At 39.2% G+C, this 16,184-nt stretch overlaps 1 protein-coding gene across 2 annotated transcripts in view; it reads right to left on the reverse strand.

Moving 5' to 3' along the window:
* Positions 1-298: 298 nt before the first annotated feature.
* Positions 299-16,184, reverse strand: part of GAB3 (GRB2 associated binding protein 3) — an 82,169-nt gene continuing 66,283 nt past the window's right edge. For both annotated transcript variants that reach the window (XM_034949914.2, XM_034949912.2), the window contains exons 9-10: positions 5,283-5,399; positions 299-3,440 (exon numbers count right to left, since the gene is read on the reverse strand). In XM_034949914.2, the coding sequence (XP_034805805.1) occupies positions 3,324-3,440; positions 5,283-5,399 (234 nt within the window). In that variant the 3' untranslated portion in view covers positions 299-3,323. The remainder of the gene's footprint in view (positions 3,441-5,282; positions 5,400-16,184) is intronic.

Raw genomic sequence — 16,184 nt, forward strand, 5'->3', positions numbered from 1 at the left:
GAAGGTCATGTTATACATGGTGTCAGGGAGAGCAGTTGATTTTAGTGTCAATTATCAAAGCGAGTTTCCAACGAAGAAATTAAGAAAATGACAAGATATGGTTTGGCTGAGCCGAAGCAGTACTGATTACAGACACCTGCTCAAATGTTTGCAGTGAAATAACATGCACGTGAGTCAGGTTAAGTTTGTTGTACTTCAACGTAAAAGTGGTTATGAAGTCCATTTTCAAATATTCCGCTTTCAAAACATGTTCCTTATTTATATTGGATGTCATCAGTTAAATAAAAAAGAACTTAAGTCACGATTTCTCCTTATAAGACTTTTATTAATGCCAGAAATGAAACAGCAAAAACAAAATGAATTTGAAAAATCAGTGTGATTGTGGGTGCAGAGATGATATGAACAGGGACTGAGGAAAAAGCCAGGTCTGAGGAAAGCCTTCAGTTTCAACTCGGAACTTTTAAAGGTCATGATTCAGCTGATCCTGTGAAGTGGACTGTACAGTGGGTAGGTCGCTTCGTGTCTTTATAGCCAGGCTGTGTGCTGGACATCAAGGCTCTTCCCTCCCCAAGGAAAGCTTAACTCCCAGTGCTCCTGGGTTTGTCACCTTCTGGACTTGCAGGCTTGAGACCCTTGGGTCCCCCGTCCTGCACTGGACGACCCCTGACTGGGAGGAATTTTCTAACGAGGTGAGACAGAAGAAAATGAAACAAAAAGGAACTACAGAAAACAATGTGGGGTTAATTGCTGCATTGCCCTGTTATGCTGATTCCCACATCTTGTAGGTCTCTGGGATCATTTCTGTAACAAACATTAGGCCCTTGGTTAGAAACATAGCTCTCTCTCACACACACACATCGATCATCTCCACCAAAACCAGTATTTTGACTTATGGTGCCTCTGCTGCTGTCAGCTCAAAAACTACCTGTACTTTGTTTCCTTGAATCATTATGCTTTTGCATAGCCATCGTCTAGCAGTTTTATCAAAGCAGGACATAATTGCATACACTCTGGAAATGAGGGGTGAGTCACCTTTTTCAAAATTAAATTTTAAAAATTCTGACCCCTATCGCCTTCCATACCTTTAATGTAGAGAGTGCCTATTCAGAGCATTCCATTTTTAAGTAATCACATCCAAACAGGTCACACTACCCATGTGTGTTTCTTCATGCTATAAATACGTTTCTGGAAATGTTTGGTAGAAACAGATTTCTTTTTTCGGTGGGTCAATGGAGTGACATTTCACTACTGACATAATTTCAGCTATTCTTTTCTATCTCCAATCTGGTGTGGTTCTTGACACTTGGGCCTACAATTTTTTTTCTGCACCAGACTTTGTCAGATAATCAGTGATCCTAACACAAGTGCTCCACACGAGGGAACTACCCTCCATGGGAACTGGCAGTTTGAAGCCCTGGTTTCTTGCCTGAGACTCTTTGCAAGTCACATGGGGAAGAAGGCAGCTCCTCACAGGCTCTGGCTGTGTGTGGTGATGCAGAGCTGGCTGTGGGGCTTAGGGAGTGGGGAGCCCTCTCCTTGCTCTGTCCAGGCTCACTAAGGACCCTGAACTCAGTTAAAATACTTAGAAATTTCCCCCCACTTTGTCCAAGGAAGAAAATAATGTCACCAGAACCTGCTTCTTTGAAAATCAAAACGGCTTCTTTGAAAATCAAAATGACTTCTTTTATGGTCTGAAAAAAGAAGACTTTGGCATTCACTTACCTGTGGGGTGATTGGAAACCCTGAAATCCTGTAGCAAAGTCTACAACTGCCCCAACTGCACTGACTATCATGGGCCTGACTGCCAATTTGATCTATCCTCATAAAGAAGACACAATCTCAGTCAGAATGCAGGACCAGTATCTGCTTAGTTTCCAGCTGTAGGTGCTCAGAAGGATCAAGAATGGACACTAAATAACACTTCATGCCCAACTGACACCTTCATTCTGGGTCTCCTGGACCCCAGGACCTGTAAAGGAAGGGGTGACATGACGCCTTCATTATAAAGTGGGAGTGTTTGTACTCTCAGTACCTAGTCACTTCTAAAGCAGAAGGGAGCAATTGGCTGGGAAACCTAAGAATGGAATTCATAGGTTTTTTCCTGGTCATTTTTCTCTATCACTCCAAAGCTTGGGCCCATCATAGGATAACCAGGGACAACCTATGCTTTCCCCAAGGCGGTAAAAATTCCTCTGCTAGCATTAGCCAGCTCACAGGGAAACACACTGTATAGGTGACCATGAGAATGGCCTTCAGACTAACCATCAGTAGGTATTTCTAATTGTAACTACTGATGGGAGAGTTCCAGTTGAACATCGCAGAAAGAAACCCTCACTTGACATGCACATCTTTCAAGTATCAAAACACCTGTTCAGATCCCTATTGAAAGGGAGACAGGATGATTACTCATTTTGTGTCTGCAGGTGTTTCCCACATGTCTCCAAGGCTCACCCAATTAATCCATTTTGTCAAAATCCTCAGAGGAAGTATGAGGTACAGGAATGAGCTTGCAATTGGCAGCCTGAACAACTCTATTCTCTAAGCTGGACTCTGGGTCTTGGCTTTGTGAGTAATCTTGGGCAAAGTGTTCCCTCCTCTAGTTCTCAGTGTTCTTTTCTTCAAAGTGGCATCAACAGTCTCTTCCAGGCCTATCTTCCAAGGTCTTTCGGAGAAGACACGAGACGATGCGTGGGAAAAGGCCAAGAGCAGCAGAATACCTGGCTACAGGTAGCTGCTTAATTGCAATATCCTTAGAGCCACCAGTGTCATCTGATATACTTATCTCAGAGCCTGAGATCCATTGCCCCTGTCACTTGTCTTTCTTTGGGTATTGAAATGACTAGTCTGCTGAAGTCTTTGGAGTAAGATTCTGCCACCATTGCTGGGCTTGATCTCCTCAACTGTCTTCAGAGGCTGGAACAAGATGGTCTCCAGAGGCCCCTTTGCTAGGATAATTTATCATTCTCATTGAAGCACAGGAGAGAAGTCAGAATTTCAGGTATTGGAGTCAAACGATAAAATCCTGTTGGTGGCAACACTCACTCCAATCTTTGCTCCAATAGGACAGAGGGGAGGCTAGATTCTCTCAGAGCCCCCTCCGGAAGGCAACTGCTTCCTTCTTTTCTTCCTTCAATGTATAAACAGGTCTTCTTTCCTAAAGGTTCTGGCCAAGACCTTGAAAACTACACATTCTCTCTTGGTTTTGACCTGTGTTGACCATCAGTGTGTTTTTAGTGGACAAAAAAAAAAAAAAAAAGAAAAAGAAAAAACTCAAACTGAGCCCCAAGCTTCCCTGTTTCACACATGGCACAAGCCCGCACCTCTCATACTTTGGATTGCCTTTCATCCGTCCACTCCTGTTTTGTGCTCTGGAGAGCCTGTGTCTTCTGCTCATCCACTTGGACATAGTCTACTCTTTGTTCTTCTGAAAGGAGAAGTTTCTGAAGGAGGAGAACAAAAAGGTTTTCATTACATCTAACTTAAAATGTCAGGAAAATGTTTACCCTTTTGTATTAAATTACATTGTTAAATATTTGTTGCCCTTTCCTCTGTGTGGAAACTTTGTACTTTGTATGTGTGCTTGTGTGTGTGCACGCACGTGCTTCTGCTTCCCTCAACTTTGCTCTAGCCACTTGACTTGCTTTGATCAATATAATGTAAGTGGAAGTGACATGGCCTGGCATGGCGGCACGTGCCTGTAATCCCAGCACTTTGAGAGGCTGGGATGTGGTTTGGCTGTGCCCCTACTCAAATCTCATCTTGAATTGTAGTTCCCATAATCCCCATGTGCCCTGGGAAGGACCTGGTGGGAGGTAATTGAATCAAGGGGATAGTTACCCTCATGCTGTTCTCATGATAGTAAGTTCTCAAGAGATCTGATAGTTTTATAAGGGGCTTTCCCCACTTCATTCTGCACTTCTCTTTCCTGCCGCCATGTGAAAAAGGATGTGTTTCCTTCCCCTTCCACCATGATTGTAAGTTTCTTGAGGCTTCCCCAGCCACGCTGAATTGTGAGTCAATTAAACCTCTTTCCTTTATAAATTACCCAGTCTCAGGTATTTCTTCATAGCAGTGTGAGAATGGACTAATACAGAGGCCAAGGCAGGAGGATCACTTGAGCCCAGGAGATCAAGATCATTTTTTATTAAAAAATAAAAAACAGCCGTGGGTGATGGTGTGCAACTGTAGTACCAGCTACTTGGGAGGCTGAGATGGGAGGATAACTTTAGCCCAGGAGATCGAGGCTGCAGTGAGCTATGACCATGCCACTGCACTCCAGCCTGAGTGACAGAGTGAGATCTTGACTCAATAAAACAAAACAATAATAACAAAAAGGAAGTGACATGTTCCAATCCTAAGGAGAAAGAGGTATTCTGTGATTCTGCAATCTCTCTTTTTCCTCTGCCAGGAGGCCAGCACACTTCAGATGGGGGCTGCTTCTCTTGCCTCGGCCCTGGACTGGAGATGACCTGGAACACAAAGGCTCTGGCCTGCAATAAAAGAGCCTTTGTGTTGAAAGCAGATGAGATTTGGGGGTTGTTTGTCTACCAAAACTGACTAATGCTCCTTTTATACTTATTGCTCTCACCCTTCTTACCAGCTTTTCTCCAGTCTCATATCAGGTTTTTGGAACGATATTAAAAGTAGAAAACAAGTAGGAGTTACCTCAGCAAAAGAGGAGGAAAGTCCTCAATTGTTTCCCATGCACTCATTCCTTACGCTGTACAGTGGGTGATACTAGTTCACAGATATGATAACTTACATGTATTAACTCAATTAATCCTCACAACAGCCCTTGACATAAGTGTTGTCATTTCTGATTCCCATTTTTCAGATGAGAATTCTACCCAAAGGGGTAGCTGCCCAACTCAGCATTCAAGGCCCCTTACTTCCAACTTACAGTTCTTTCCACTGCTCCCTCAAGTCTAACCAAACAAGGCTATTACTTGTTCCCTAAACAGGATGTTCCTACACCTGGAGGGTCCTCTACCCCACCCTTGTTTCTGCCTGAGATATTTTTCTATAAACTTTTTGGTCCAAATTTTGAAGTGTGAATATCACATCTATTTATACATACACACACAAAGAACACACCCTAGAAGGAAATACACCAAGATTTCATTCTCTCTGGGAGGCAGGATGAGGGCTGATTTTAATATTCTTCATTATACATGTCTGCATTTTTAACACTTTCTAAGGAGAATATGCATGGTTTGATAATCAGAAAAGTCTAGGCAGAGATGGAATCACCTGGGAATTCTTAGACGCAAAGCCCTTCCTACCTGCTGCATGGGGGCTGGTGATGCTGAATTGAAGTCCAGGGCCAAATAATCTAGGCTGAATTTCTTTGTCCACGTAAGAGCACCACTGCTCAGGGAACTGGCTGTTCGGTGCTCCTCCTAGGAACCAACATCACAGGAGTCAGGTTAATGATGTCTATCTTGGTTGCTCAAGGGAAGGAGGGCAAGTTGTGGCTTCACCCAAGCAGCTGCCATCAGATCGTAACAGAATAGTCTGATGAGACCTGAGTCAATCAGCCTGCATATCTGAGTGAGAACTGTAATTTCAAACAGAATATAGCCAATTTGGGCTTCGCAATGAAACCATACCATTATTCACCATGGGAACAGTTTGCCAAAATTCACTCAAAAAGGAATTTGCTTCACGAATCTGACAGGCCTGTGATACTTCAGAGATTAAACCCTGACAAGATCAACTATACTTATTAAAGTTCTCGTGAAGGCATCCCAAATGCACTTAAATATAGTTTGCACAATACAAACAGTTATAACACAGATGAAAATCAGGGCCCAGCTTCAGAAGTGCAATGCTACCAATCCATATCTTTGAAGCTGTTTCCCCTGTACCATCTTTCCTTCTCCTCCCAAGAGGTAAAGCACTATCTTGAATTTTGTGCTTACCACTCCTTTTACTTTTAAATATAGTTTTATGAGTATGCAAGTATCCTTAAATAACAGACTATTTCATTTTGCCTGTTTTTGAATGTCATATCAACAGAATCACATTGTATGCATTTTGGGCGGCTTCAGTTTTGTGTTCAATATTAGGTACTCCACATTCACTTGTGTCGAAGCATTAGCCCTATTTCACTCATTTGCAGTGGGTCAGATATTCCATTGCATGACTTATTTAATCATTCTGCCATCAAAGGATATTTGAGTTGCTCCCAGTTTGGGGGCTATTGTAAGCAATGCTGCCATGGGCATTCATGCACCTGTGGGAGAAATTCTAGGGCATTTACTTGGGAATAGAATCAGTGGGTTATAGGATATGAGCATCTTCAACTTCACTAAATATCACCAAACTATTTTCCAGAGTGAACCAATCTACACGTGTACCAGGAGTGTATAAGAACTTCTATTGCTTCCCATCCTGGCCAACACTTGGTATTGTCAGACTTTTTAACATTTTTCCTACCTGAGACAGGTAAAATGGTATCTTACTGTGGTTTGATTTTCCATTCCCCTGATTATTAATTAGTATGAGCACCTGTTCATATGTTGAAAGGTCATTTGTTTATTTCTCCTCTGTGAATTGCCTGTTTGGGTTTGTTTTGTTTTTTGGGTTTTTTTTTTGCCTTGTCCTGGTTAATTTTTGTATTGAATTATTTGTATATTTTTCTTACTTACCCTTAGTACTTTTTCCTCTGCCCTGGAGAGTAATCATTTGCTATCATGTATGTTGCAGATAGCTCATCACAGTCTAGCTTCTTGTCTTTTCATTTCTTTTTATGGTATTTCTTTTGACTAAGAAATACTTTTAATGTAATGTCGATCCTTTCCTGTATGGCTTACATTATGTTTAAGGAATCCTTCCCTATGCTGAGGTCATAATTTATTTCTCTATATTTTTCCTGAAATTATAAAGTTTTGCAATAATTTGCTTCACGTTTAAGCAATAATCTCACTTGAACGGATTTTAATATTGTATATGGTGGTGCAATAGAAATAAAATTCATTCCATTTTTGTTGTTGTTTTTACTCAACATGGATAACCTGGTTTCCCCCAGAATGTCTTGCGTGATCTTGACCCTTTTAGAATCAGCTTCAAAGTTCCTCAAAAATCTCTGTTAGGGAATTGGTTAGATAATGTCTTTAATATTTGAGTCTTCCTATTCAGGAACATGGTCTACTTTTCCACTTATTTCATTCTCCTTAATGTCTTTTAATAAGTTTTAATAATTCTCTCCACAATATTTTTTGTTAGGTTTATCGCTAAATGCCTAGAGTTTGTTGTTACTGTAAATGGTAAGTTTTGTTTAAATTCTTTTTTCTGTTTGTTACCATTATCTAGACAGCGAACTGGATTGTGTATATTGATTTTATATCCATCAATCTTGATATCTTTTATTAATTGTAATTATTTATTTTACTAACTTAGTAATTCTAATTATTTCTAAGTAGATTATTTCGAGTTATCACTCATATAAGCAGATTATTTTGAGTTATCGCTTCATCTAAGAATAATCACTCTTTGTCTTCTTCCTTCCTTTCCAATTCTTATTCATTTTGTTTCTTTAGGAGATGTTTTTAGCTTTTAACCACTGAGTATGATATCTACTACAGGTTCTATAAGATTCATTTTTCATTTGTTATGAGGTTAGAGAAAATTCCTCTATTCCGTGTTTACTAATAGATTTTTTCATGAATAGATGTTGAGTTCTATCAAATGCTTTTTCTGCATCTAGTAAGATAATATATCATTTTTCTCCTTTAATCTGTTAATGTGCTTGGTTGACTTAATAGATATTCCTGGTTTATGGTTGTAATAGCTCATCTCTCTGAGAATATTGGTAATAATAGAGTTTTAAAAAGGCTTTTCCTAGCCGGGCGCAGTGGCTCACACCTTTAATCCCAGCACTTTGGGAGGCCGAGGCGAGCGGATCACTTGGGGTCAGGAGTTCAAGACCAGCCTGGCCAACATGGTGAAACTCTGTCTCTACTAAAAATACAAAAATCTGCCAGGCATGGTGGTGCATGCCTGTAGTCCCAGCTACTTCGGAGGCTGAGGGAGGAGAATCGCTTGAACCCGGGAGGCAGAGGTTGCAGTGAGCTGAGATTGCACCACTGCACTCCAGCCTGGGTGACAAAGTGAGACTCCGCCTCACAAAAAAATAAAATAATAATCTGTTTGATTTCAATCTTTCATGCTAGAGTTCTCCTGTTGCTTATACTTACGAGCGAAAGACCAAAAAGCTAATGTGGAGCTTTGTGTACATGGATGGTGTTTGTCAGCTCTGGAGTTTTCTGCAGGGTGATCCCATTGGGTGGTTATCTTGAGTAACCCCCAATATTAGGAACTACGTTTTGCCACTTGGGCTGCTCAAATAGCCCAGATAAATATTTTCTAATCTCCAAACTCAATTGTAATGGTCTGGTTGTCAACATTCTGGAAAAGGGCTTGAGAATGGTTCTCATATCCATTATGCCTATTTACTTAATCACCTTGTCGTTAGTATAGTATTCGTGGTCAAATATGTCTAGTATCCCCCAGTGCAGAGACCTTTTGTTTTACTCTCTCCAGAGAGACTGAACTTCAACTTTTCTATGAGATGGGGGATGGAAAGTCACAGTGTTTCACCTCCATGGAGTGAGGGAAGGGATCTTGGAACTTACCTGATGCCTTTGACCATTACTGCTTCTTTTACTTTCCCTTCAACCCTACTTCAGAACTACCTACTGTGGACAATTCCTGAACTCTTTGGGTAGTCTGCAGTATAAGTCAAGTTGCTTCTTGCCTTCCTTCCACCACATTTAAGATTTAATTTTTTTTGTAGGGGGGAGGGGTCTTGTAAGTCATTTACTACATATCTACCTGCATTCTAGTTTCCAATATGTTACTGCTATTTTCTTCTCCAATTCTTCATATCTTTGTGGGTTTATGCCTTTAACAGATTTCTTTACTGTTATTTTAGAGGGTGTTTGGGGATGGAGAGAAATTGGAAGCTTGCGGTCAATCTTCCATTTGAGGTTCATGTGTCAGCACTTTATTTCTTTTTGTGGCTGCATAATACAATGGAATATTATACTACATTTTATTATATATTATACTACATTTTATTCACACATTCATCAGTCGATGATCATTTGAGTTGTTTTCCCTTTCTGGCTATTATGAAAAAATGCTTCTATGAACATTTGTGTACGAGTATTTGGTTAGACATATTCTTCTTTGGGATTTTAAAATCTGCATCCACCAGTAACATTGGCCTACAGCTTTCTACTTATGTAATTGCTATTTGTTTTATCAAATTATTTTAGCCTCATAAAGTAAGGTGGGTAATATTCTCTTCTCCCATTCCTGGTAGGTGTTTATATAAGATTGCACTTATCTCTTCTTTTTGGTCGAAACTATCTGTAAAGTTTTTTGGGCCTTATGATCCTTTGTAGTACAAATTTTCCTACTGATTCAGTGTCTTTAATAGGTACATAAACATTCAGGTTTTCTAATTCTACTTGAGTCAATTTCTGATTTTTTTTTAATCCAGAGAATTTGCCTATCACAAAAGTTTTCAAATTTATTGGTACAGAGTTGTTCACAAAATTCTCTTAGGTAGTTAATCTCTCATGTATTTGTAATTATTATCTGTTCTTCATTCTTAATATTACTTATTTGTATTCATATCTTTTGTATTAGTTTTGTTAAATTTTAGTCTTTTTAAAGAGCCAATTACAGCTGTATTGATCCTCTCTGATTTTGTTATTTTGTTAGTTTCTGCTTTTGCCTTTATTCTTTCACTTTTGTAGGGTTTTTCTAAACTTATTATTATAAAATTTTTCCAGCAATCAGCCAAATTAAAGAAAATATACCCACCATGTATACTCCACTAACATTTTATTATACTAACCTGCTTGTAAGTCTTTGGGCTTGTGGAGGAATGGTACCTTTCATGAACTGCGAGCAACTCTAGCATTATCCCTTGACATATTGCCTCTCTCCTATTGTTCTATAATCTTCTTCAACAACTCTGACTATACAAATATTTGACCTTCTTATTCTATCTTCCATGTCCCAAATTTCTTTCATATTCTCCATGTTTTTAACTCCTTGTTCTGATTTATTAGTAACTTATTCATAAATTATCTTCCAGCTCACTAAATCACTCTTTGTGCTTAGTCTGTTTATCTCATCCATTGAGTTTCTAATTTCATTCTTGTTTTTATTTCTACAAGTTGTAAATGGTCTTTTACAATCTACTTGGCCATTTTTAATAGTATCTCATTACTTAATCCAACTTTCAATTTCTCATTTATTTCTTTAAATATAGTAAAACTACTTATTTTATATTCAAAATCCAGTGTTTCCAAAAACTGCCTACTTCCATATTTGATTCTATTGTTTGTAATTCTTATTAATTTGGGGGGTTGCTGTTTCTCAATATTTTTGGCCCCAGAAATTTCTTTTCCCTTCCCTTCTTGTCAGCTGAGTTTTAGACTTAAAAACGTATCATATTTATAATAAGAGGTGTTTTTCATGCTATCTTGCCTACCAAAGTGTTCCATCAAATTTTAAAAATAGAATAAATGTAGTTTCACCTCCAGTAATGTTGAATAAAGTAATTTTGATCACCCTTCCTGCTGAGAACAATATTTTTTTCCTTTTTTGGTAGAAATTAAAAAATTGTTTCTAAAATTTTTATGGGAGTAGAAAAGTCAAAGAAAAAAAAACAAAAAAAACCTAGAGGAAGGTAAACAAAGCAGGAGGACTTACTTTCCTTGATATTGAGTCTTATAAAGCTACAGCAACTAAGGGAGTTTGTATTGTTCAAAGATAGACAGGGAAACCAACAGAATAGAATTAAGAGTCCATAAAAAACCCGTACATATATGGATATTTGATTTATGGCAAAGATGGCACTGCCGAATCGTCAGTAAATGATAGTCATTTTACATAAATGGTGCCAACCAATTAGATAAACATATGGGGAAAAATGAGTCTTGACCCCTATCTCACAGCACACACAAGTTAATTCAAGGTGGTATAATCCAAATGTGAAGGTAAAACTAGAAAACTCCTAGGAAATAACCATAATTCACCCGAGATCAAATAGATAATGATCCTGTATTAAAGAAATTGAATTCACCCAGAGGGTTTCACTGGTGAACTATACCAAAAATTTAAAGAATAAACAAAACTAATTCTACACGATCTGTTCCAGAAACTAGAAGAGGAGAGAACACCTCCTGAGGAGCCCGGCATGACCTTAATACCAAAACCACACAAAGACACTACAAAAACCTAAAGATCAACAACCATTAGGAACACAGACATGAAAATCTTCAACAAAATATTAGCAGATGAAATGCAGCAATATATACAAGGAAATAATACACCATGACCAGCCTGGGCAACATAGTAAGACCCTGTCTCTACCAAAAAAAAAAAAAAAATCCCAAGAAATCTGAGGAAAATAAAAACCTCCTATAATTAATAAGTTAATTCAGCAATCTCAAACTCTTGGGCTCAAGGGATCTTCCTGTCTCAGCCTCCTGATTAGCTGGGACTATAGGCACAGCTACTATGCATGGTTAATTTTTAATAACAGTTTTGTAGAGACAGCGTCTCACTTTGTTGCCCAGGCTGGTCTTGAACTCTTGGGCTCAAGCCATTCTCCCACATCAGCCTCCACAAAGTCCTGGGATTACAGGTGCGAGCCACTGAACTCAGCCAATCATATTTCTATATACCACCAATGGGTCATTGGAAGCTGAAATTTAAAAAATACTATTTATAATAGTTCCAAAAATGAAATACTTAGATATAAATCTAATAGGACACGCATAAGATCTATGTAAAAATTACAAAATTATGAGGGGAAAAAAAATCAAAGAAAATCTGAATAAATGAGCCAGGCGCGATGGCTCATGCCTGTATTCCCAGCACTTTGGGAGGCTGAGGCAGACGGATCACTTGAGGTCGGGGGTTCGAGACCAGCCTGGCCAACATGGTGAATCCCTGTCTCTACTAAAAATACAAAAAAGTAAGCCAGGCGTGGTGGCATGTGCCTGTAATCCCAGCTACTTGGGTGGCTAAGACATGACAATCACTTGAACCCGAGAGGGGGAGGTTGCAGTGAGTCGAGATTGTGCCACTGCACTCCAACCTGGGTGACAGAGCAAGACTCTATCTCAAAAAAAAGAAAAAAACAAAACAAAAAAACCAAAAACCAATCTGAGTAAATGGAGAGATATACTGTGCTCAGTAATTGGAAGATTCAGAATAGTAAAGACTCAATTCTCAAATGTATGTATAGATTTAATGCAATTCCAACTAAAAAAAAAAGTGTTAGGCCAGGCGTGGTGGCTCACGCCTGTAATCCCAGCACTTTGGGAGGCTGAGGCGGGCGGATCACAAGGTCAGGAGATCAAGACCATCCTGGCTAACACGGTGAAACCCCGTCTCTACTAAAAAAAATACAAAAAATTAGCCAGGTGTGGTGGCGGGCGCCTGTAGTCCCAGCTACTCAGGAAGCTGAGGCAGGAGAACAGCATGAACCCGGGGGGCGGACCTTGCAGTGAGCCGAGATGGCGCCACTGCACTCCAGCCTGGGTGACAGAGCGAGACTCTGTCTCAAAAAAAAAAAAAAAAAAAAAGTCTTAGCAGGATATTTTTGTAGATAAAGAACATCTGACTCTAATTATACACGGAAAGGCAAAGGAAGTAGAATAACAAAAACAAATTTTAAAAACAAGAATGATGTTAGAGAAAATAAACTTCCTGATTTTAAAATTTACTCCAAAGCTACAATAATCAAGACTGTATGGCATAGGCAAAGAGAGAGACAATGGAACAGAATAGAAAATCTACACAAATATGCCCAACTGATTTATTACAGAGGTGCAAAGAAAATTCAATGAAGAAAGGATTATATTTTCCATAAATGGTACTGAAACATTTGGACATCCATATGCAAAATGTCAGCTTCGACTTCACCTCACATCTCATACAAAAATAAACTTAAAATGGATCATAGACCTAAATGTAAAACCATAATTCTTTTAGAAGGAAATAAAGGAGAAAATTCTAATGAACTAAGGTTAGGCAGAGTTCTTAGACATAACAATCCATTAAGGAAACAAAATCAATAAATTGGACTTAATTAAATTTTTAAATGTTTGCTCTGCAAAAGACAGAAGAGAATGGAAAGACAAGCTCCAGATATGGAGAAAATATTTGCAAACTATATATCCATTGGAGGACTTGGGTTTTTTTTGTTTTCTTTTTGTTTTTTTTTTTTTTTTTTTTGAGACAGAGTCTTACTCTGTCACCCAGGCTGGAGTGCAGTGGCATGATCTTGGCTCACTGCAACCTCTGCCTCCCGGGTTCAAGCAATTCTCCTGCCTCTGCCTCCCGAGTAGCTAGGACTACAGGCACGTGCTACCACGCCCGGCTAATTTTTGTATTTTTAGTAGAGACAGGGTTTCATCATGTTGGCCAGGCTGGTCTCGAACTCCTGCCCTCAGATGATCCTCCCACCTCAGCCTCCCAAAGTGCTGGGACTACAGGCGTGAGCCACCATGCCTGGCCCCTTTGGAGGACTTGTACACAGAATATATAAAGAACTCTCAAAACTCAATGTAAGAAAACAAACAACCTGATTTAAAAATTGGCAAAAAGATTGAACAGATACTCCACCAAAGAAAATATATGGATGGCAAGTAAACACACCAAAATATGTCCAACATAATTTACCATTAGGAAAGTACATGTTAGAGCCACACTGAGATACCAATATACATCCATCAGAAGGTAGAAAATTTAAAAATCTAGTAATACCAGAGGTACAAGGAGGAGCTGCTACCATTCCTTCTGAAACTATTCCAATTAATAGAAAAAGAGGGAATCCTCCCTAACTCATTTTATGAGGCCAGCATCATCCTGATACCAAAGCCTGGCAGACGCACAACAAAAAAAAAGAGAATTTTAGACCAATATCCCTGATGAACATCGATGCAAAAATCCTCAATAAAATACTGGCAAACCAAATCCAGCAGCACATCAAAAAGCTTATCCACCATGATCAAGTGGGCTTCATCCCTGGGATGCAAGGCTGGTTCAACATACGAAAATCAATAAACGTAATCCAGCATATAAACAGAACCAACGACAAAAACCACATGATTATCTCAATAGATGCAGAAAAGGCCTTTGACAAAATTCAACAACCCTTCATGCTAAAAACTCTCAATAAATTAGGTATTGATGGGACGTATCTCAAAATAATAAGAGCTATCTATGACAAACCCACAGCCAATATCATACTGAATGGGCAAAAACTGGAAGCATTCCCTTTGAAAACTGGCACAAGACAGGGATGCCCTCTCTCACCACTCCTATTCACCATAGTGTTGGAAGTTCTGGCTAGGACAATCAGGCAGGAGAAGGAAATAAAGGGTATTCAATTAGGAAAAGAGGAAGTCAAATTGTCCCTGTTTGCAGATGACATGATTGTATATCTAGAAAACCCCATCGTCTCAGCCCAAAATCTCCTTAAGCTGATAAGCAACTTCAGCAAAGTCTCAGGATACAAAATCAATGTGCAAAAATCACAAGCATTTTTATACACCAATAACAGGCAAACAGAGAGCCAAATCATGAGTGAACTCCCATTCACAATTGCTTCAAAGAGAATAAAATACCTAGGAATCCAACTTACAAGGGATGTGAAGGAACTCTTCAAGGAGAACTACAAACCACTGCTCAACGAAATAAAAGAGGATACAAACAAATGGAAGAATATTCTATGCTCATGGATAGGAAGAATCAATATCACGAAAATGGCCATACTGCCCAAGGTAATTAATAGATTCAATGCCATCCCCATCAAGCTACCAATGACTTTCTTCACAGAATTGGAAAAAACTACTTTAAAGTTCATATGGAACCAAAAAAGAGCCTGCATCGCCAAGTCAGTCCTAAGCCAAAAGAACAAAGCTGGAGGCATCACGCTACCTGACTTCAAACTATACTACATGGCTACAGTAACCAAAACAGCATGGTACTGGTACCAAAACAGAGATATAGACCAATGGAACAGAACAGAGCCCTCAGAAATAATGCCACACATCTACAACCATCTGATCTTTGACAAACCTGACAAAAAGAAGAAATGGGGAAAGGATTCCCTATTTAATAAATGGTGCTGGGAAAACTGGCTAGCCATATGGAGAAAGCTGAAAGTGGATCTCTTCCTTACACCTTATACAAAAATTAATTCAAGATGGATTAAAGACTTAAATGTTAGACCTAAAACCATAAAAACCCTAGAAGAAAACCTAGGCAATACCATTCAGGACATAGGCATGGGCAAGGACTTCATGTCTAAAACACCAAAAGCAATGGCAACAAAAGCCAAAATTGACAAATGGGATCTAATTAAACTAAAGAGCTTCTGCACAGCAAAAGAAACTACCATCAGAGTGAACAGGCAGCCTACAGAATGGGAGAAAATTTTTGCAATCTACTCATCTGACAAACGGCTAATATCCAGAATCTACGAAGAACTGAAACAAACTTACAAGAAAAAAACAAACAACCCCATCAAAAAGTGGGTGAAGGATATGAACAGACACTTCTCAAAAGAAGACATTTATGCAGCCAACAGACACATGAAAAAATGCTCATCATCACCGGTCATCAGAGAAATGCAAATCAAAACCACAATGTGATACCATCTCACACCAGTTAGAATGGCAATCATTAAAAAGTCAGGAAACAACAGGTGCTGGAGAGGATGTGGAGAAATAGGAACACTTTTACACTGTTGGTGGGACTGTAAACTAGTTCAACCATTGTGGAAGTCAGTGTGGCAATTCCTCAGGGATCTAGAACTAGAAATACCATTTGACCCAGCCATCCATCCCATTACTGGGTATATACCCAAAGGATTATAAATCATGCTGCTATAAAGACACATGCACATGTATGCTTATTGTGGCACTATTCACAATAGCAAAGACTTGGAACCAACCCAAATGTCCAACACTGATAGACTGGATTAAGAAAATGTGGCACATATACACCATGGAATACTATGCAGCCATAAAAAAGGATGAGTTCGTGTCCTTTGCAGGGACATGGATGAAGCTGGAAACCATCATTCTCAGCAAACTATCGCAAGGACAAAAAACCAAACACCGCATGTTCTCACTCATAGGTGGGAA

The sequence above is a fragment of the Pan paniscus genome, chromosome X, assembly GCF_029289425.2.
Source record: "Pan paniscus chromosome X, NHGRI_mPanPan1-v2.0_pri, whole genome shotgun sequence".
NCBI lineage: Eukaryota > Metazoa > Chordata > Mammalia > Primates > Hominidae > Pan > Pan paniscus.